At 35.4% G+C, this 24,533-nt stretch overlaps 1 protein-coding gene across 2 annotated transcripts in view; it reads left to right on the forward strand.

The window, feature by feature from the left end:
• LOC122810865 (ras and Rab interactor 3-like) overlaps positions 1-24,533 on the forward strand; it is a 1,223,645-nt gene that overhangs the window by 967,903 nt on the left and 231,209 nt on the right. For both annotated transcript variants that reach the window (XM_044082437.1, XM_044082487.1), the window contains one exon: positions 15,945-16,340. In XM_044082437.1, the coding sequence (XP_043938372.1) occupies positions 15,945-16,340 (396 nt within the window). The remainder of the gene's footprint in view (positions 1-15,944; positions 16,341-24,533) is intronic.

A 24,533-nucleotide genomic window follows, 5' to 3' on the forward strand; every position in this document is an offset into this window, starting at 1 on the left:
GTTTACTTGCATACAATTTCAAGTAAATTATTGTGCTTTCAAGTTTGTTCCTGTCATGTGGAAATTCCATCTGGGTAAGCAGTTTCTTTGAGTAATTCCATAATTCATTTTAGTCTTTTTGCCACTGATGGCTTCCCCTTTTGCTTCTAGTTGTTGATGTTCCTCAATTATCTCTTTTGCTGCCAGTTTTTGTTCCTTGGGGATTGATGGATTCTGTGATGTGGGTTTGGAAGTCTCTGCGGCTGGTGGCATTGTTTCTCTTTGTCTGCTATGTCCAGGCCTTCTGAAGTGGCTGGTTTGTGAAAATCCATTTCTTCTTCAATCCTGCTGGATGTTCCTCCTGGTATATCATCTGGTTGTCTGGGTGACTCCTCATAACTGGGATGCCATCTGATTTTGTCCCTGTAGTTTCTAGAAGCCTGTGATGTTTATCTGAGATAGCACCCCCTCTGTATTTGAGCTGCTATTGGGTTGCTGCATGTTGGTTGAGGTGCCATGATCATTATCACTGGGTGGTTGTAGGTGTCTGGTGGTCAGGTTGCTTTAGTCATTCTTGCCTCTGTGTAGTTTTTGATCTTCTCTTATTTTGTTTTCTTGGGCCTCTGTCTTTACTTTGAGGTTTTAGAACACTTTGATTCCTTGTAAAACTGCCATAGTAGTGCCCTTGAGGTCCATTTTGTTCTGAGTTCTGTTTACTTCGAAACACTTAGTGTTTAAGCAAAACTTCCATTAGTTTAAGACTCACTTCTTCCAGTGTCTTGTATCATTCTTCTAAAAGTTCCTTCTTTGTTATTCCATATTTTTTTAGGCATAATCCTCTCAGGAAACGTTTGGCTTTAAGATTTGTAGTTAAATATATCTCAACCCATTGGAGGCCTTTCGGTTTTCTGAGTTGTTGGTCTTAAGGTTAGAAGATTGTTGTTGTAGGGTGGTGCTTTCTTTGTCTTCCTTGTGGTGTTCTTTTGCCTGTTGATAGTTTGGTGCTTTTAGAAGGTGGGTTAGGTTGTAATAGATTAACTGATTAGTTGGGTAATGTCCCATCTTTTGTGTTTAAAAGGAGTAATAATGTCGTTACTAGAGAAAAATACACTTGACGTGCACAGTCCCACAACTTGCCTTGAGGGGTGAAGTGCGGGGAATACTTGTAATGTAGATTTATTTTCAACAGAATACCACAACTATCTCAAATTACCACTGGGTTTTATCTTGTTCAGGGAAGCTTAGGTTTAATTGTGCCACCAGGGGTGTGATCTCTGTAGCAACCTTTGTGTATCCTTTGTTTTATGTAGGTAATACTGAAACGGCATTTTATACTAGGATTTACATGATTCAACCAATGCATTTAAGTATTCAAGGACTTGTCATAGTTTTAAAAAAAATGTATTTTTTGTTGGAAAAAGTTCCCATATCAGATAGGGATAGATGCTGACAAATAAATTAAAATCAAGGGAATTATATTGAAAATTATTGCAACAAGCAACCAGTCCCCCAGGTTTGAATGAATTTCTAGAAATTAACAATAGTCTATGAAATCTGCTGTTTTATAAATTGCATTTTAGATATATTTAAGGATTTTGCTACACTTAATTGTTTGGTACTTAATTTTTTTAGAAATATTGATTTAGTCGTTTGAGGGATACTTTAATATTTTATGACATGATTGGATTACCTTGAAAATGTGCTGCATATTGTTTGCTATAAATGGGAACCAGTGGAACTGTAAGTTCTGATTAAATTCCTTAATGCATGAACAAAGAGCTTAACTAGTATGTACTGTAATTATTAATTACTTATTCCCTGGATCGTCTATCTGTTTCAGTGGCATTTTTTAGCTTATTTTAATTTTGCTTTTAGAAGATGTTTTATCACAGAGTCATCTTCTCTCATGGTCTCCATTATGAAGGGGAAATCTTCAGAGTTATTCTTGACTCAGCTGTGTTTTTCTATGGGGGAGTACTAATTATGTGGGTGAAATAAGAGACAAACTGTGAGTCTCCTTTTGGTACAGCATTCTCTCTAAAACCAGCCTGTCTAGTGTCATGTTGGGCCCTAGTATCAAGTCAAATATACAAACAGATAAAGAATGTGGCATGAGGCTCATGTGGGTCCCCTAAATTAAATCTGTCTAGTCTGTACAGAGGCTGAGGGTAGAGGTTTGAGTGGTTACCCTCCTTATTCCATAGGGAACTTGGCATTTTTCTACTGGCCTTTAATTTGAGATTTCTAAACAAATATCGACTATATCTAACTATGTTTTAAAATTATTTATGTATCCCCGATACCTTCTACAACCATTTTTATTTCAACTCGTGTATCTTTATCATGTCTATTTTTATTATACAATAATCTATCACATTCTTTTCCATAATTTCTAGACTGCTAAAATAATATTCTGCCTCATTGCTCAATTTCACATTTTTCTCTTATTTTGCATATATGATATCCATTGTTATTTTTAAATTCCTATCATTTATATTCTTTTTTACAATATCTCCAAAATGTTGATTCTTTTACATTCTAAAAAACAATGTTTTGGTGTTTCTTTGTCAATACATGCATCACATTTTCTTTCTTCCAGTAAGTTACTGTTCATATTACTTTAGGTGTTCTCTTATTCAACAATATTCTCCATAGGAAATCCCCTGCTTTATACTTTTTTTAAACTTTTTCTTTTGTTCTTTATAGCATTTCTTACATATTATTCCAAGGATACACCACATAATGTTTCTGCATATTATTGGGATACTCTATCTGTTTTCATCAGTCTTATTAATTTTACCTTCTTTAATCTTATTGTCATTCTGTTCCTTCCATCTTGTATTGCTTATCACTTAAAAGATTTAGTAACACTGATTAAGGATTTCTTGGATGAGCAGAGTGTGGAGACTAGACCCGGAGGGAATTGTTTAGTGTGAGGCAGTTCTCCAGTTAGTATGTAAGTTTGTGAGCTGTCAGCAATTGATTGTAGGTTTGATTGTTAGGTGTTTCTAACATCTCTTTCTCCATTTTAGCTGTAAACATGCATACCATCATTAAATATGCTAGGCTTTCCTAATATGCAGGTATTTAATATATACTTTTTTTGTTAAATGATAAGAGTAAAATATTTTCACCAAGATAACATTTTATTTATTCCAACATTTACATGGTCTTGCATTTCATATTCTTCAGATTTCCCTCCTAATACACTTATTTCATTGCTGGTATAATATACTGGACTTCTTTTCTTAGTGTCACCAAATACTTTACTTTTTGCCTTATTTAACTGTAACCTAGCTTTATTTTATAACTTCTCCACTTGTACCACAACTTCACTTATTCATCTTATTTTTAACCACAATCACTACATAATCTGCCAGTCACAGACAAATCAGTATTATAATTCCTTTTCTTATCTCCCGTTCTGCTTCTTTTGTTTTACACATACATGTTTGAATTATTGCATTCAATACCAGTATAATCAGATACATACTTAAGACATCCTTCTTTAACTCCTCTCTTTTTTTTCTTTTCTCCAATCCATCCATCCATCTATTTGCCATAATGTTTACTTGTGACATTTCATAGCTTATTTTTATAATATTTAAAAATGTTCTCCTATCCCATATGTCTCTAGAATATTCCATATTGTTAAATGACTAACCCTGTCAAATGGCTTTGACACATCATGTCACTAGTATTACTTCCCTATTTTTTTTTTCATAATCATATATATTACCACTTTAACTATTATTAACATTCTCTTCTCTTTTTCTCCATTTGACTCTAAAAACCCTTTCGCTTACAGGTTCATCCAAAACATTGTGCATTATTTTTGTGTTATTTTCATGATTTTTAAAATCCGTATTTCCCAGCATTATTGGTCACCATTTTTATAGCTTTTCTTTCATATTTTTTTCCATATAAACTTAATTACTCTGCCAAAATTCCAGTAATCTATTATTCCCATCTCTACACATTAATTTAATATTTTGCATACTATTCATTTCTCATTTTCATTAATCTTTTTATCAGTAATCTGTTTTTCTACAGAATTCGTAACATTTTTCTACCCATACTTCTTGTATGATTTCCTTTTCAGACAGTCTTATCCACAACATTTTTACAATTTTCATTATTTTCTCTGCCTATATTTAATATTTACTTCTTCGTCAAACACTGCATCCATTCTTCCCTCTCTTGGTTTTACATTTCCCACAAATGGTGAAACTTCCACTTTCTTCCTTGTAAAAAAATCTTTGTCTAAACAAAATATTTAACTTGTCTATTTTTTCACACATCTGTTTCTCTTATTTTCATACCACATTGTTCTATTTTTTCATGTCTTTTTATGACTTCATTATACACACTCCTGTACTTTTGCTTCATTACTTTTTTCTATTTGCTTCTATTTTTCTTTATAAAGACTGCACCAGACTGTCTAGCTTTACTCGCTCTCATATACTGTTCCCATAAAAGTTTATGCTCCTTTTTCATCTCGTTTGTTCTGGATTTCTTTCCAGTCAATCTTTTTATTCCATTCCTTTCTGTTATTACTTCTCTGTCGTCTACTACTGTAACCTATACCACTCTATATGCAAACAACCATTTCAACCCACCTGCTATTTCTTTTATATGTTCTGAATACACTGCATAATCTATTTCAGTCCTCACAGTCTCCATTCTCTGTTGTTTTCCAGTGTTAAACCCCCCCATGTGTTGTACTTTCTCAGATTGCTTTAATATCTTGTGTTACTTCCCCTGCTCCTTTCTCAAATTGCAGGTAAAATCTGCAACCATAATTACAGACATATTTTAACCTCCTCAAACATCTTTTTCCTCTCTATCATGTTGGTTATGAATAAACTACAGTTATCCTTACACATCTCGCTTTTTCTCCTTATATCACACACTGCTAGTCTTCCAGTAACTAATACCATCACATCTAGTATTCTTCGCTCTTCACGTAAAAAAAAAGAATCATATTCCTGAAAGCATATCACTTCCCATTAAAAGTATAATCTTTTTACCTCATACCACGAGTTCTTTTCCTTTTTGTTCCATCACACGTCATATCTAGCAAACATATAACATCTACATGTATTTTTTGCACCACTTAGTCACTACCATGCTTCTAATATTATTTTGAATGTTGTTTACATTTAGTACTAATAATCCTAAGTCATAGCTTTCCTTTTTTCTTTGTCTTTCTTATTTCCAGTTTTTCTTTTACTTCTTCACACACTCTCAACTGATTTAACATCAGTTTTTGTCTTGTTCTTCTACTGTCTCAATATCTAGCTCTTCCCCTTCTTCACTTTCTAGTTCTGCATATCTATTTTTATTCATCCATCCATCCACTTCCCCTTTTTCCCCATTTCTGCATATAGAGTCTTCAACAGTGGCAATTATCTACATCTAAGATGTGCATCACCAGGTGGCTAGCCCTACCGCTGTAGTTCTTCCACACTACATACTCACATACACACTCACACCTATGGCCAGCTTAGTGTCCAGTCCACGTACTGCATGTCTTTGGAATGTGGAAGCAAATTGGAGCACATGAAAGAAATCTATACTAACACAGGGAGATCATGCAGACTACACACAGAATCAAACTGGTGAAACTCCTGCTGTGAGGTGACAACACTATCTGCTTTGCCACTGTTGACACCCACTGCAAATCTGTTTTTATATTGCACATTAATGAGTTCTGCTTGTAAAATATTTCCTATCTGCTTACTAGCTACATTTTCTTTTTCAGTCATCTCCCTCCTAACACTTTCTACACCAATATCATGAATTATATCATCATCAGATTAGCTTTCTTCTGAAATATTCTATGCTCTTCTTCTAAACTTTCCTTTTCTAGTAAATGACAATTCAAACAAAAATGTCATACTTCATTGCATTTTTTGCACTTTGACCTACAATTTTGTTGTGGTAGTGCCTTTCCCTGTATTGACGCCGACTTCTTTTATTACAGTCTTGTACTAAGTGCTTCTCATATCCTATTTCCCATTCAGAATTATAACATTTGAAATATGCTGCATTTTCCCTCATGCACATCCAGTGTCATCCATGCCTCCCAACCCCTGTCCAAACATTTACTTCACCATACATTTTTTTTAATCTCATGTATCTTAATACAAATAAATAATCATTCCATGGTACAAATGAGCTATTTTTCTCCACTGCATTCATAAATGTTTCAAGTAAACGTTTCATAAGTAACTTCAAAAATGTACATAATGGTTTTCCCTTTTTCTTATTCTCATCATCATGTCCTAGAACTTTGTCTGCTTATAAACATTCTCACAATTTCTCATTCTCTTCCTTCACCCATATTAATACTCTATACAAGTGAAAAGCAACAGAATAAACAACTGCATTTAGTAACCCCATGCCCCTTCATCTTCACTCATGTACAACACTCCTCTTTTCACTGGGTTTAATCTTGAACCTCTTATGAGAACACCATTTGCACAATTTCCTTTTCATATTTTTGTAGGATCATATAAACATTTGACATTTATGCTATTTCCCAATAATAGAGAATTCACCACATAAACCTTTTTCCTGAATGCTAATCTATATGTCCTCCTCAGAATACACAGTTCTTTCATTTCTTTTATCAAACCTCCCACTGTATTATAACAACACTATTTTTCCAAATGTTATCCCTTGCAAAGACACTTCATAGATTGAAAAACACACACCCCCAGTTTTCATCACATCACCTAATCCCTTACTTTTATTTTTATTCAGGGTCATTCCAATTTCCTTTAAATATCCATTCAGACCAACACTTCCCTCATCCATATTTTGTTTTAGCAACTATAACTATATCATCTTTGTATTCAGAGCTACCAGAATCATCACCTCCTTTTGCATCACATATCTAGCATCTTTCATTTTATAAACTACTTCAGTCACTATCGCATTCATTACCAATACAAACAATATCCTACTCATGGGACATCCTTGTCTTGTACTATACACCATGCATATTTATCTACTCAGCCACCCATTCACTAACACTCTCACTCTATTATTTTAGTATGCTAGAATACACACTCTCCTAATTATATTATGTATTCCATACTTCTCCATAACATCCCATAAAGCATCATGTCTTACTGTAAAAAAAGCCTTACTAATATCACCTACCATTTCCTTCCATTCTCCTGTGCATTATTCTCATAAAAATGTTATAATCTGTGCTACTTAATGTGATGGGTCTTATTTAATTATTTTCATCTTTGTTCCACATAAATGTTAATATCCCACTACCGGACTCTTCATAAACTTTTCCTTCAACCAATTATTCACTACATTTACAAAATATTTTTTGCCAGTCCATTCATTTCTTGTACATTCCACACTCTATACCACCTGGACCTGATACTGAATCAACATCCAATTCACCAATAGTAATTTCTTTTTCAAATGCTTCCTTAACATATTATGGAAATATGTTTACCTTCCATTTTCTCTTATTTTCCTTCTTTTTGCTCTTATACATATTTTCTGCATGCTTTACGACAATGCTCATAATTTGTTCTTGTGTTCTTTTTACTTCTTTTAAATTTTCCATTTCCCTCTTTATATTGATATTCTCCTTCACTGTTTTATCCAAATATGCAGATGCCTCCATATAGTAGAGATTACTTTTTTGTTGCGGAGTTTTAATACACAAGTTCAGTCTCACATATTTTTTGTATTGTTGTTCATTCAGTTTCTTTGGTAACTCGAATGTTGCTGAATGCTGGTGTGTCAAATGTCATGGCATGTCACCTTTGACATGCGCGTCATAAGTTCACCATCACTGCAATATGGCAAGCTTTTCATGTTTTTTTTTTTTTTTGATATAGTGATGTACATTGAGGTCAAATTTAAGTTGGTCATCAATAATTACTCCCCTTGGTTTAGTGTTTAGTGTTTAGTTAGTGTGAGATTCAGTTGAGATGGTAGTGCTGTTATGGGAAGAGATCGTGAAATATGATATAAGATGGTAGAAAGATTTGGGTAGGAATAGACGTTGTTTTGTCTTTTTGGGGTTTATGGTTTAGTATGAGCTGGTTGTTAGTATGCCAAGTTTCAGTGAGGTTAAAAGAGGTTTGTGCCAGGGTAAACAGGTCAGAGGAGTTTGTCAGCGATGGCGATGATAGTGGAGTCATCCACATACTGTATAAGGGATGCCTGTGGACAGGATTTGTGAAGTTAGTAAAGATGTTAAAGAGAAGGGGGTCTAGAACTGAGCCTTGTGGAACACCCATTTTTATGGGGAGAAAGAGAGAGGGATCAGAAAGTTATTTGATGTATTGATGTCTTAGTGTGGTAGCTGGAAAACTAGGAGATAGTTGATGGGGAGAGGTTTAGTTGAGAAAGTTTGGAGAGGAGGATAGAGTGGGAGACAGTGTCAAAGGCTTTGGAGATATCTAAGAAGAGGCAGGACACTAGTTTATTATTGTGTCTGGTTAGGGAGATGGAGTTAAAGGAAATGACAGTGGTAGTGGTGCTGTGGTGGGGACCGAAGTATGCTGAGTAGGGGTGATGACATTTTCTTGAGTGAGGTAAGCCAGGAGTTGTTTGTGAATGCAGTGCTCTAGGATTTTGGAGAGGGGAGATAGTATGACAATAGGGCAATAATTAGAGAGCTATACAGACATTCCACCTTTGTGGATAGGTATGGTATACAATTTCTTCCCGAATGTAGGGACAGTGGATTCACTGATTGAGCGGTTAATGAGGATGGATACTGGGTATGCTATGGAGTTAGCAAAAAAAAAAAGATGTGGCAAGTAGTCAGCTGATGGGAACAAGGTTTTAGTTTGAGAATATTTTTAATTTAGCTAGTAGGGATGGGATTTAGTGAAAAAAGACAGTTTTGCAGTAGGAGGGTGGTGGGAGGTGAGGGATTGGTAGGGTTAGAAGTTGGCATAGATTTGCTGATGAGATCGATACAGTAAGAATTGAAGATTGAGGCAGTTTCTTGGGGTGAGTTATTAGGACAGGAGGTTGGTGTTGAGAGTTTTCCATTGTGAAGACTTTGATTGACGGTATTACATAATTTTTTGGGATTTCTAGGTTGTGAAGTTTTGGAAGTGGTACAAGTTTTTTTTTCTTTAATCAGTGTTTATGTGGGGTTTTTTTGCCAGGTTTCAGAGTTCCCTGTATTTTTGAAAGTGTGTGTGAGATTTTGTATTTGTCCAGAGTTTCCATGCAGAATCTCCGTTTTGGATGAAAGACCGGGTTGACTTGCTGAACCAGGGAGAGCAGGGTGATTTGACTCCAACAGTTCTGGGAGGGGCTAGGGAGTTTAGAGTGTTTTTTAGAATATGGAGTTGAATGAAGAACTGCTTCATCAAGAGGAAGGACCAGTCAATTGTGGAGAGATATTTGTTGAAAGTATCAGGGTTGAAGTAAGTTAGTTTATGTCATTCCTTGAATTTATGAGGTCTAGTGGGTCTATATTAGAACATCAAATTATTATTACTTCGAATGTTCTAATATCGAACTCTTTGCATCGAACGCTGAAAATAATGAAGCTGCAGAATATTGAATACTTTCCTAGGGAAAGTATTTGGTGGGCCGTTTCTGCAGCTTCGCTATTTCCTCGACTGTGGAGCGAAGGTTACAGACCAGGTTAAGATAAGTGTGTGAATGAAGGCGAGTGTGCGATAGGGACCTTAGGGTTAGGGAGCAGGTAAAGTGAATGCTTGGTAGTTACGGACCTTAGGGTTAGGGTTGGGTTAAGGTAAGTGGATAGCTAGTAGTGTATGTATGGTTTAGTGTAGGGTTTTGTGAAGTGCATGTGTATGGATTATGTATTTTGGTGTGCTTGTGTTGTGTGCATGTTTGCTGGAACAGCAAATTTTTTCCCTGGGAAAAAATGTGCTGTTCTGAGTGTTTGATGTTATGATGTTTTGAGTGAAATGGTTCGATATTAGAATATTTGATGTAGTCATACTTCGATGTTCTAATATAGACCTGGTCTAGTCAGGTGGGGGGAGATTCTTTGGACACGTATAGGGGAATGATCACTAACTGAGTCAGGCAGGGATCTGAGGTGGTGATAGAGGTTAGGAATGGGAGACGAGAATCCAGTCGAGGACAAGATTAGGTGGTTGTACGTGTGTGAAGAAAAGTGGGAGAACAGATAAGCCGAGTGTAGCCATAGAGGTGTATGCTGGTAGTACAGGAGTTAGAGGTGAGGGAAAGCCAATTGATATTGTCACCTAGTATGATAGTTTCATTGGGTGTGCTGTCAGCCATCCAGTGAAGAATCTGTTCTAGTAAGCATGTTAACTCCATGGCGTATGTAGATTGCAACTATTGTTAGGGTTTTGTAGTTGTGTAGTTTGCAACTGGCGAAGATTGTTTCAGCTGGGTGAAAAGGGGGGGTGTTGGTTAGGGGGGATAAGGTTAGGAGACCACAGTACAAAATGGGAACACCTCCACCTTTTTTATGTATTCTGTTGTGGAGTAGGATGTTATACCAAGGGGTGGAAATTTCATTGTCTGTATTATGTGGTTTCAGCTATGTTTCAAAGAGAATGTGTTAGGGGAGTATTGGGTTATCCAGGAGTAGAATTCAGTTGTCTTAAGAATGCTGTGGATATTGATGGAGTAAAAAGAGAGATGTTTGAAACTATGGTTTGATACTTGCAGGGGTGTGAGAGTAATGCTGGTGGGAGTGGATGAGCTGTTGTGTGGGCCTGGGTTGGGGGTGAATGTCACCTGAGAATTGAAGGATTGTAGAGAGGTGGAGTAGAGGTGACATTGTGGGGTAGGATGAGATAAATTTCAGTGCTGATAATGTGGAAGGGTCTTTGGATGAAGGAGTGTGTGGGAATGGTGGTAGGGTAAGGGAGTAGAGTGAGCCCATGCAAAATCGAGGGCAAACAGAGTGGGCAGAGCTGTGGGAAGTGGATCACTAAAGAATAAAAACAATCAGTGAGACTGGAGAGGCTGGGCTAGCCAGAGAGACCACCAGTGGAGATTGAGGGAGATAGTTCAGTGGTTGTTTACTAGCTAAGTAAAGTTACAGGGAGGGAAAATTAAAGCTGAAAATAGAGTAAGATAGGGGATGTGTCCTGAAGAATTATGGAGAGGGGACAGAGGTGGTAATGAGGTTAGGAGGAAGTTTGGAAAAAATACTGAAAGAAATGGGTTGGCAAGTATATGTGGGGGGGATGAGAGACTTCCAAAATGTGCATATATCTCTTAATTCCATTAAAATTTTCTCCCATTGTTTTTTTCTTATGATCATTTGATCCAAATACTATTCTTAGTATATCTATAACCTCTACATTGAACTGTACATCTTCTATATTTCCCATACATCCAAAACCTTTACTTTTATCTTTATTTATACATAAACCAAGTATATTTAATAATTTAACTTTCTGATTGTTTCTTCATCCATTCTTTGTTCTTAGTAATTAACACTATATCATCTGCATAGATATATATTATTGGTAATCATATTTCCTCCATTATCTTATAACCTACCATATTTGGTATTCTATTCATTTTACTGACACACTCACATTCATAACTAAAACAAATGTAATACTGCTCGCTGGACATCCTTACCTTATTCCACATTCTATTTTATTTTCCTTACTTAACCATCCGTTTAATATTATTCTTGCATTATTTTCTCAAACAGATTGAATGATGTTTAGTATCCTTTCATTTGTGTTATAAGCCCCTAATATATCCCACAAAGCTTCATAATGTATTTTATCAAATGCCTTACTTAAATCTCCTACCATGATTTTAGCTTCCATTTTATTTATAATGTCATTTATTACTTCTTTCACTATCCATAATAAATCCTAACTTCCTTTCCCCTTTCTACTAAAAAATGTATGATCAATCAACTTTTCTATTTTATTTGTTAGTCTTTTAATTATTCTCATAAATGTTTGCTGTATACATTTCCTGTGTGTCACGTACTCTTTATGGTGTTTTGAGCAGTGTTTTTTGATCAGTTATTCTCATAAATATCTTATAATTTGTGTTATTCTGTATTGCAGGTTTCCATGTTTTATTTCTTCTTACTCTCCTTTTTTCCATATGAATTTCATGATTCCCAGGTTTCCTATTAAATGATCAAAGATGCATTCTTTCAAATCCGTCTTGATCAAACTTGAAAAGGCAAAATAGTGAAATGGCATATAGCCAAATTCTTTCCCTGGGAAATAAATCACTTGGCCGCTTCCATTACTTTGCCATTTTCGTCACTGTAGTGCGATCTTGGAGTTGGTATACTTAAGTAGGGGTGTGTGTGTGTGTGTGTCTGTGTGTGTGTGTGTGGGTGTGTGTGTGGTGCATCCCCCCACATCGGGGGAGTGGAGGGGCAAAGCCTCCCACTTTATTTAATGTTTTATTTATTTATTTTTTTTTGTGGAACAGTACTAAGCTTGCGAGATTGTAAGCTTTCGCTTACATGGGTTCGATAAATTATCATTCACTTTTTTAAGCATTTGATGATTCAACATAGACCCTGATTCCCATACATATCTCTGTCATACCTATCTTTAGCCATTCTTTTAATCACTCCACAAAAAGCAAAATGCCAATTTTCCATATCATTGTACATATGATTTTCCAACATATCCAGACTGAGATCTTTCAATATTTAATTTAATTCTTTCACATTTATATGTTCTCCAAATTCTCATCATCTTCTTTGCTTAGTTTTTTAACTATCAATTTCTGTGACACTTTTACCTCTTTCTTTAAAAAGTATGTTCTAAATACTTTATCACTTCAAATATTCCTTCTTGTGTGATTTTTCCTCTTCATTATTGTTTAATTCCCTTATTATTCTTTTACTCTCTTTTATTAACATATTCAGGTAAGGTGCCACCTTTTCTTTTCTTCCTTGCAAACATCTTTTTTATATAACAATCTCCTAATCTTTTGTTGATTTATATCCTATTTTTCTTTTTCTCTCTCATAAAAATTGTCTTATCCCTCAATACTTCCTTAAACACTTCTTGACACAACTGCTTATAAATTTCTCTAGCCTTTTCTTTTCATCTTGACACTCTAAAAAACACTTTTTATATTTTCCTTAAAACGTATTTACCAATTTTCATAAAATATTCTCATACCTATATGATCATTTCATAGCTTAATAATCTCTTTCCTATCTTCTTAAGTCTTTTTCATTCATCCTCTTGACACCTTTACCTATTTTTATATATCCTTCTTTCTCAAGTACCTCTATCCATATGGCTACAAAATTGCAATTAAAATCCCCCACTAATATTACATCCATATTAACACCTACATAATTTAACATTTTTAACATTATCTCACTTTCTTTCTTTGTAACATATGCACATATTGCAATAATTCTATAAACATTTGTTTTCCATCTTAAATCTATTATCATCTTTCTTCCTAATTCTTCTGTTGTAAAATCTAAGATTTTAAAGTTTTCTTGACATTATATGCCTATTCTGAGCATGCATCTTTTCCCATATTCCATATAATGTCTCCACCCCATAATACTTCAGTTTGTAAACTTTCTTCATCTGTCAAGATTCTAATATATTCAAATATAATTATGTGTGTATCAACTGATACATACCATTCTAAAATCCCTAATTTTCTTTAATATTCTTCATACTATTAACATACTATTAACATTTAAACCTAAGATCTTCAGCCTTTAAATGAAGCTAGTATAATTGTTCCTCTCTCATCCTTTACCTTTTTTGTTCTCTTTCACAATTATACTTTTAAACTTTTTTCCCTTTCACCCTTTTTCCTATATATTTTTCTTCCTCTTACTACTTGCCAGTTTACATAATCCTCATTTGTATCAAGCACCTGTTCTTCCCTTCTCTTTCTCTACCCCCCATTAAATCTTTATTTCTTTCATGTCTTGTTCCTTTTCTATATTTTTATCTACATCATATACCAGATCCCGTTTATATTCTTTTTTTTTGTAACTTCTGCATTTTCTTTACAATCTGCCTATGTCCAGTTTTTCCACATTTTTTACATTTCATATCATATTTTCTTGTTTCGTGCCCTGTATTATCATAGATAAAACATTTTTAGCACATTTATTAATCAAATGATTACTTTTTCCACAGAAAATGTTTGGCTGCCCTCTATATTTAACATATCCTCTGTTACCATTCACAGTAATCACACTTGGGATATGTACAGCATTATCACTTTCCATTTCAAAATAGTCCCACATTCCCAACTCCCAGTCCATAAACCTCAGTCATCATATATTTCATTGTGTCCATAACATCTTTACATATAGTCTTCAAATGTTCTTTCAATTCTTTTTTGACTTCTATTGTAAATTGTATCAAAACTCTTTTTTGGTTTGTCTATGAAACACCTGCACCACATACTTACTCCAAGCATTAAAACATTTTTTTTGCTCATATCATTCAAAAAATTCTCCATATATCATCTTGTTTCAAAGAATATATCATAATACATTTCTTTATTATTAAGGATAAAGGCTCTTACCTCCTTGGGTGAAACACCCAGTGGTGCAATTACAGTGTCCCATACTTCATGCCTTTCAAGTCCTTTCTGTTTCTTACTGCTTACTCTTATATATCTGCAGCACACCATTGTAATATACCTGTTCTCCTCTTAAGATTTCTCATACCGTTCACATTTAAAGTTAATATTTTCAACTTTTAAGAACAATTAAGTTTTTAGCCCTTTCCTTTCTGATTTTCTCTAAGCATATTTTTGAGTTTTCTTTTCCTTTAACTCTTTTCCCTGTCAAATTATTTTTATTTCTTACTGTACGCCAGTCATCTTCCTCACTTGTCTCCTCTGTTTCTTTTTCCTTTTTACTTTCTTCAACTTCATGTACAACCTCTTTATTAGTCACATCTTTTTGTACATTTTCTTGTACAGCACATTCTTCTATTTCTTTCTCCTGTATAACTATTTTCATTTTCTTTCACATTCATTTCACATTCTAGCCATGAATGACCAGTAATGCCATATTTTGCACTTTAAGAACAATTAAGTTTTTAGCCCTTTCCTTTCTTATTTTCTCTAAGCATATGCCGCTTTTGCTTTGACACCCTGAGGTGTTATGACAGAATCCCAAACCTCATACCTGTCCAAATGTTCTTCTTTTTTACTGCTCACACATATTGTATATACTTCTTTTTTGTTTCTTTTATTTTTCTTCATTCCTTCTCCAACAGTTTGTGCATAAGTTTTTGTCTCTAGAACTTTCTTTGACAATGACAGGTCTTTTTTCTTCTTCTTCTATTTTTCCATGATGTCACTCCATGAAATTGCTGCTCCATTTTCTGGCTCACCTTGGTTTACCATTTCTTCAAAATAATCATCTCGCAAACCCTCTGATTGTAGGGTTGTAATTATGCATTTTGCATAGGCTAATGACCTACTGTGACTAAATACTGATCATAAATTTAGGAACTGATTTACAAAAATACATTTGATAACATTAAAACTGCAACTGTAGCTGAGCAGTAAAGCATACTGCAATCATAAACTTAATACATATGATTTAACGCTAGCAATGTTTCTTCATTACCAGAAAACTATCTTTCAAAGTCAACTAACCATGACATTTTTTTTATGGCTACATTGATTCTCTACTGTGAGCCTAATAAGCTATATTCAGAGCTGTTTTGTATAATAAAAAATAGATTTGCATCATGTGGTTGCTGAGAGGTCATGTGATTTATTTAAAAATTATGCTAGGTTTGTTTCATTTTATTCTGATGAAGTCCATTTTTGCTTTACTGTATAAAAGCACTAAATAAATTGTTTTTCTTAGAATGCATACAGTTGTTAGAGTGTTTTTGGTTTTGTAAAATAATTTTAAAGTCTGTCTCTTGTAGTGTATCAGCATTAATATTAATGAGATTTGTAACTGCTGAAAATGAAATGGTATTATTGTTTCCTTTTTGTTGTATTTTTAGAATTTTGGACTTCATCTTTTAATCGAAAGCAAGAATATTTTTGCCACACAACTAGAGAGACTACTGCATCAACTGAGCAAAAGCCAGACACAGTGGGCCTTGGAAGTCAACAGATGTGCTCCATTCAGGTGACTACAGAAAATGGAGCCCTTTGTTTTATCAATCCACTTTTTATATCTGTGCATGGAGATAGCTGGTTGACGGAGGTACCATCATCAATGCACTCCTTTAGAAACCAAGGTAATGCTGTCAAGCTCAGGAATGAGGAAGGCTTCAAAAGCAACCTTCTGCTCATGAAAACACAGGTTTCCATTGATTCAGAACCTATAGGCTGGGGTGCTTTGGATTCAGAGGAATTTCAGCAATCACAAAATAAGATTGAAGAGGCATTCACAGGTAATCTTCAGAATACATAATCTTATTTATATTGATATCTGTTAAACAGAGATAACATATTAAAAATGCCACATAACTAAATGTGTAGAATATTTTTAACAGGAAATACAGTGGCATGATAATCTGCTGCAATTTTTCTTTTTGTATGTATTATAAAAATTCAGAAGAAAGAACATTGTTAGCTTGTATTATATGGAGAAATCCTGAACTAAAATGTATCTAATTTGATATGTGCTCATTTTTTTAACTCAGAATTTATCACTAATGTATTGGAGAAACATGGATGCAGCATGGTTATATGGGTCTATATTATATTGTCAAAATGGCCATTACAGCGAATGCTGTTTCAACGACACAGAGCGAAATTCAAAAACAGCAAAAGCTCAGGTCAGCAATTTTTTTCCTAGGGGAAAAAAATCTCTTGGCCTGAGCAGTGACATTGCCCTTTACCCCACTGTAGTGCAATCTCGGAGTTGGTATATTTAGTTAGGAGGGGTGTGGGAGGCACAGCCCCCCCACATTGGGGGTGTGAGGGGTGAAGCCCCCAGTCTGAAATGTTTTAACTGTTGTGTTGTGTATTGTTGGTCTACTGATGACCTGAGGTTTCATTGTTTTAGAATTTCACTCTATGTATCGAACAATATTTAAGTACCTTCCATAGCATACTCTCAATGAATGTTATTCACTGATCCATGAAAGAAACTTGCGGTTCTGCTGCGCTGTTGCTTCACATATTTTTCTCTCATGGAAAGCTCCTCACATCTTTGTATAGTGTTGGAGTACTTCCTTTAACGGTTTCTGCTCATTTAATTGACTGAGAATTTGATGCACTTTGGAGAAAATAAAACAGATGCTTCAGATCATGCAGTAGTGTCAGTAGCACAAGTGGTGCACTATTGTTTGGTGCTGGATTATCAGAAGTCTGTAGGTTTTATTCCCACTCCTGGTGATTATTAAGGGGTGCTGTACTCCTTTGTGTGTTGTCCTTCAGATGAGATGTTAATCGAGATCCCATCTGTATGAGTTAGTGGTAAACTCATGTGGTTGAAAAAGATCCCAGCTCGGCCATCAAGAGAGAGTAGGGTAAGCTCCCGGATGCCCTGTCCAAAATTTCCTCTAGTTGTAGGAATAACACTGCTGGTCTCTCTGCAAAGAGACCACTAGCCTAGTGGGACTAACCCAGTCAACAAAAGATAGAGAGATTAGATGGTTAGATTAGATGGATTAGATAGCTAGCTAGATTAGTTAGATAGATTAGATAGATAGATTAGATTGATAGATAGATACATAGATAGATAAATAAAACAAAGATTTCATATGGAAAGCCCTACACACCTGACTGATGGATTTACAAATTCAGTGAAGCGATTCTCAGTTTTTCAGGTTATGCTGATCTAAACTACTCTTTAAAAAGGTACCTCTTAGATGTTATCTAAAATTATTCCTACTGCTTATTTGAAAGAGACACGCTTTGTGAGCAACATGTAAGCTCTTTAGATGTCTTAATTAGATGTAGGATGCATAACTCATGTTGAGTTTATTAAAGATCTGCTCCCATGTGCACAGATGTCACGTATGCTTTATATCTCTCTTTATGCAATACAGTTTGCTGGATTATAGAATATGATATGCTGATTTGAACTTTGCAGACATGAGAACTGTTGTATGTGTTTATAATGAAGTACCATAAACATGCCCATCACCACCAAATAGCATCTGATTAGAGTTTTAACCTCAAGTCCTGCAGGGGCTTCCTATCTGCTTTTATCCAGAGCTTACTTATGGTGAATTGATATGGGGAAACAATATATAAACAGCACTGTCAGAAAGCTGACAGCTCATGGATACTGACATTGTGTTGGTCTAATATAACAGATACCCTAAATGTGCCATTTGGAAATTGTTCAGGTAGAACTGCAACTGGCAGTATTAAAATATGAGGATTCAGACTGTGACTTTTATGTGGGTTTACAAAAGTTTATTGAACTGATCATTTGTGAAAGGTAGAGCAACAACTGCACATGTATTAGGAATGAAAGGATCACCGTTTCCTTAAAGCAACAAACTCCTTAAAGGTAGCAGCACTTCATGAGAGAGCAAGGCTACTTCAACTAGTCATGGACAACTGGGTTATGTGGAAATGGCCCCTTAGTGACAGTACATCGGTGTGTGCATATACAGCTACACAATACATTCTCAGGAGTTACCTTCATATGCTAATTTATGTGAAACAGTTCTTCTTCCACCTGCCTGAATTTGTTGGAATGTACATGTGTATATGCAGGGCGGTAATACATATAGTAGCAGACTTAGGGATAGAGCTTACCTAAATACACTCATGTAAGGATTACATTTATTAATTGTATAATTATTGTAGAGAATTACATTTAAACCAGTTTGTGTTTGCCATTGCCTACAAAAGTTCTTAGCAGCTTTTATCATCGTTTACAAAGCAGTGCTCAATTGTGCTGTGTCCAGTTCATACAAATCAGAGAACAGTATCAGTGGAAACATCTGCACTGGACTTACAGGTATCTAATCAACTCTTACAAGAACCCATTAAAAAACTCTAAACTTCCTGAGTTAAGTTATTCAGTCATTGAGAAAAAAATCAAATCTGTCATTAACACAGTGGCCCTTGTGGAAATGAACAAACCAAACACAAACCAAAAACCAAACGAAAGAAAATGGAACCAACAATGGGTACTGGAGGACTGAAACCACCACAAAAACGAATTTGACCTAGGTTTCATCTTTATTTAGACTTCTTCAGAACAAAATGTTCTGAAGAAGTCTAAATAAAGACGAAACCTAGGTCAAATTCGGTTTTGTGAAATGAACAAACCGTCATCCATCAATAATTTAACAGCAACAGACAATTATAAGCAGCAAAGCTTTTGAGCAAAGCTCTTTTTCAATGCATAAAGAAACTCTATAGAAATCACATTTTATACTATCAACCAACTATTAAAAACTAAAATTAAATCACACGATAAAACACTACTAAAACTTAAAAGCATTTTAAGTGCAATATACAATACATAGACTCCTAGTATAATATATACCCAACTAGAAACTATAAAGTATACAGTACAGTACAGCATACATACACAGCCTGGGTAACCTTATATACAATTCATGCTTATTCTTAATTATAGGTTTGATACTGTTTTGACAGTTAAGGCCAGGATTAACATCTGTTCTAAAGTAGTTTAGCCATCTATACTCACCCATTTATGTTCTTGTAACAATATCTTCCCCACATATCCCTGGATAAACTATTTGAAGGACACAAAATTTAAATTTATGATTACTTCCCATATTCTGTATATGTTTAAACAGAGCATTCATTTCACTACCTCTCCATATATCTGACAAATGAGAACAAATGCGTTCTTTTGATTTCTGATTTGTCTTTACTATATAAAAATTATCACATGCTATACAATTTGCAAGGTATGCAACATTTTCTGTAAAATAAGTAGCATACAACATTTCTGTCAGATAAGTAGCTTATACATTAAAGTCGAACATTTTCTTTTTGCTCGGATATTGGAATAAATGCTCTGTATTAATACCATTGCAAAATATCCAGTTATAACAGGGATGTGTACCTCTGTTCTCAACAGCCTTGGCCTTACTATTATACTGCATTACTTTGTAACATAAAAACTGCTTTACATTTCTTTCTATTTTATAGATATATCTTGGATTCTTTCCTACAATGCCTCTAATATCTAAATTAGATTGCAATCCAGCCCATTTGTTTTGTATAATTTATTGTACACCTCTAGTATGTCTATTATACTTCGCACTGTATCTAGCATAATTAAAATGGGATTTGTCCTTTCTGCTATTACTAGTGGGTACCACGTCACTCTGATTCATATATGGTTTACCTACAACTTCACGCTCATGCAACACTAATGCTCTAATTTTGCTTATTAAATTATTATAGCCTCTATTTTCAGCATCATTAGCCATATTATCTAATTATTTTTTTTCAATTCATCTTCACGTGTATTTAACCTGCTTGCTGTTTGATTTTTTACCACAATGTGTGTCTGAGGTGTATGCACTTCGTAAAAATTTTTTTTAAAAACCCACCTTGTTCCATAAATTAAATACAATATAAAGGTAAAGATGCATAAAACTGTTTTAAAGAACCATTCATGAAATTTCAAAATTGCAAGTATGTATCCCCTAAAAAAAAAAATCAAACATACTAGCATTCTCTACCTTCTAATTTCAACAAACATGAAATAGAGCAGTGTTCATTTAAACCAGGTCTATATAAGGCATTAAAATGCAGTTGCCAGAATAATTCTCTGGTTTCAAGTTTCAAGTCCATTTTTTTATGCATGTTTACCTTTTTATTATATTATTTTATTCCCGTTACCCGTACTTGCCTGTTATGCCTTTTTACTTTTTAAACACAACCTTATTGCTTCCCATTTGATTCTGATCATTTCACATAATCATGAAATCTTTAATCTACTCAGCACATCTTTAACAGCAATGTTAACACTTGACAATCGGTAAACTGTCATTGTGAAGCCAGACTCAGATGCAGATAACCATGCATGTATTATGGTGATTTGCTAACACTAGTCAGCTAGTTCCAGGCACCTCACTAACACCAGTCACCTAGTACCAGGCACCCCACTAACACCAGTCACCTAGTACCAGGCACCCCTCTAACACCAGTCACCTAGTACCAGGCACCCCGCTAACACCAGTCACCCAGTACCAGGCACCCCACTAACAGTCACCTAGTACAAGGTACATCTCTAACAGTCACCTATTACCAGGTTCCCCGCTTTATACTCGTATGCTTACTGAAGTACAGATTATAACAACATCTGTCTGTATTATTCTTCAGTCACATTGTGCCTACTTGTAAAATAGGTCGTATGCATAAATGTGGTCCATGTGTATTTTGTCACTATATTCTTGAAACTAGTGAAATACTTATCAATAAATATAAGGTGAGCATAAAGGGTAGACCTAATTGTAACATAGTATATTGTGCTATTTGTTCCCATTGTTCATGTTTCTATGTAGAGAAATCTGAATGGAAATTAAAAAACAGAATGAGTGAGCACCTTAGTGACATTCGTCTAGGGAAAGTAACAAATGCTTTAGCAAGACATATTATTGCTAGTTATGGGCATGTTTTCAAATTTGTTGTTTTACAAACATTAATTATGTCAGAACGTGGAGGTGCCTGGCCCCTTTTACTTGAGAAAGCAGAATTGCTTTGGCAGCTTCATTTAAATGCACGATTTTGGCCAGCTTTAAATGAAGCAGAGAATATAAAATGTCTGCTTAAATTAAGAGCTTTAAATAGATATAATGTATCTTTTTTCTCTTTAGCTGAATTTTAGCCTTAGAATGTTACTATTGTGTATAACATTGTTACATTCCTTTTATGAATGAAAAGAAAAGGGGGGTGTTCCTTTTACTATGCTTGGCTTTGTCAGGCTATTTCATGCAATAAGGGTGTGTTCTGAATTTTATCTGTGATTGGTTTAAGAATATTTAAGAAGCCTAATGGCAGTTTGTTCATTTATCTGACGAAGTTCCTTTTTATATGTCAGTGGAATGAAAGCGCTTATCTTTTTGGATCATTTCAACTGCTGTGTTGCTTTTTTGTACTGCATTTGTCTGAAGCAGTTTTTAGCTGTACTACATGGAATTAAAGCATTTTGGAGTGTGGTAGCCTTCTTTTGCCCTGCTTTTTGGATTATTAGTGCTGGTTTGGTGTTGTCCTTATTTTATTCTTCAGTCTAGTCATATTTGAATATGCTATCTTTAGATGAATGTTTTCACATCGTTTAAACTTTACTATCTCGTTATGCAGTGTGGTATTCCCTTCCTCTCTGATAACTTGTATCAAATTGGCCTTAACTTTTGCCTAGTCTGGCCATGTCTGTGACATAGTGTGATAAACATTATAAACCAGACAACCCAAGATTGTGCATGTTCTAGGCATCTGTTGGCAGGGGCCAGAGAAGTAATTACATGACATACGACTGCTCACCCATCCCATGGGCAGCATAAGGGGGTTTGGCATGTGGGTGGCATAAAACCACTAGTTTATTCTTGGGTGATATAGCAGTGTCACTATCATCTGCCAGGCATGGTTCTGATTGCTCTAACCCCTAACCTTGGTACTTACTCAGAGGTGGGTATTGGTTTGGTCCACTACTGTTCCCCAGACAAGATCACTAGCAGAGTAGAAGGAATGGAGAATGGTGTCCTTGAAGGATTGGAGTTGGTAACTACAAAGTCATCCTCTGTACACCCTAGTCTTTTCCATCTTCCTAGCTTCCTGCATGCTGACATTACCTGTGTAAAGCCGGACTGACAGTGAGACGTGGCCTTTGAAGACATGTCTCCTGTCCCTAGAACAGCCGTGCTTTCTCAGTCATCTTGCTCTTTTCAGCTCAGTGATTGCTTCAATCTTTTGCCTGCACCAGGGCTTGAGGAGCTGTCTGCCTCATTAGCATGCTACCTTCCCCCAGAATGATCAGACTCATTTTCCATGCCTGTGCCACAAATTGTACTTGCTTGTAATTGCACTCAGATCATCAAGTCTGTGGTCATGGCTTAATCACACTAAACAAAAACAATGTAGACTGTGTACCACTACCACTGACTCTGATGGAGGCCAAAACTAAATAGAACAGCTGGAGCTGGGTTGGGGAGAATTCCTAATTCCTCTGGGCCCAGCCTCTGGTCCTAGGGTGCCGCTTCCAGTAGCTACACATCCTCACAACCCATTGTATTATGAAGGATACCAGCATGCAGCTGGCAAATGTTCAGAAACATAAGAACCACAAACCATTGTGTGCACCAGTGTTGGCTCTCAGGTTTGCTCCATTCCCCTATGACCTGCATGCCAGTATAGTGGAGCTGACAACACATGAGCCAGCAGGTGGTACTGATGCTCAAATGCAAGGATGGATGTTCTGGAGCTAGGGTCTTAGATAGGTGCTGGGCTGCCACAAGAGACAGCCCTCACCTAAAAAAATCTGTAGTAGCAAAAACAAAACTTTTGCCTAGTCTGTTGTTCACCAATTCCCAACTCATGGACTTTAGTTATACCTCTTAAGAACAAATAACCTTAATTGAAGCTTCACTTCCACCATATTGCATACCCTGCATACCCTGTATAGCTGTAAGGCAATTCAGAGCCTGTCCTGTTACCAAAGGACACCATATGTTGAAATCTACTTCCTAGGCTCTCTGGTTAGACCAGATGCATTATGATATAGACAACAAAAAGTGAAAGAAGCTTTAGATGTGGGACATGCAAAATGTGTATTAGCAATGGTCCCAATTTTGAGCATTCAACTTTTGGTTGGATATAAGGTGGGCATGATATATTTATTTGTAGTATTAATAGTGTTGTTTGTCTATCATCATGTAATGCTTGTTCAGCTTTTTATAATGGAAAAACAAGTAGGAAGCTAGTACAAAACATGCAAGATTGTTTACAGTCAATAAAGAGAAAGAACAATATGAAGCATTGTACAGACCTACTCTGAAAAGGTCCGGACAGAAATGTTTTGCTTTAGAAACATTCGCCAGTGATGAAATTGACATTGGATATTAAGGAAGTGAACTGGCAGCTGGAATTAGCAACCAGTGCTTTGTCTGTAAAAACAAGGAAACTAAAATACTTTGTTTTCACTTAAGTAGTAATGAAGAAGTGCTGGTTTTGAAATGTATGTAACTGGCTGTTTGGTCTTTTACCTGTGGTTATTTATCTGTTTGGGCGAGATTGTAGGAAAAAATACTTACAATTGTGAGCTTTTCAATAAAAGAAGAGTTAATTCATAAAGTATTTGAAAGACTCCATTTGTATTATTATTTTATTGGAAGCACAAGTGTCTATTGAGTTGGTCTTGGTCGGATTGTTTTGTAATGCCAAACAACTGGATATCCTTTGGAGCTCTGTTTATTGGTGCCATCAGAATTCACAGTCTACCAAATTTGGGAATCACTTTTTTAAGCACTGACACTGGTTGAGAAAGTTGTGAACATAATTTGGTTTTGTCCAAACCTAGTTATCATTTTGCTTCAGATACTGTGAGTGAGGGTGATTCAGTGATTAATGTGGAAACGCTGTTCCAAGTACTGAAGAAGTCAGCCTTTAAGTTTAAAAGCCTTTTATGAGACAATTAA

The sequence above is a fragment of the Protopterus annectens genome, chromosome 1.part0 (genome assembly GCF_019279795.1).
Source record: "Protopterus annectens isolate FY-2018-M chromosome 1.part0, PAN1.0, whole genome shotgun sequence".
Taxonomy (NCBI): domain Eukaryota; kingdom Metazoa; phylum Chordata; order Ceratodontiformes; family Protopteridae; genus Protopterus; species Protopterus annectens.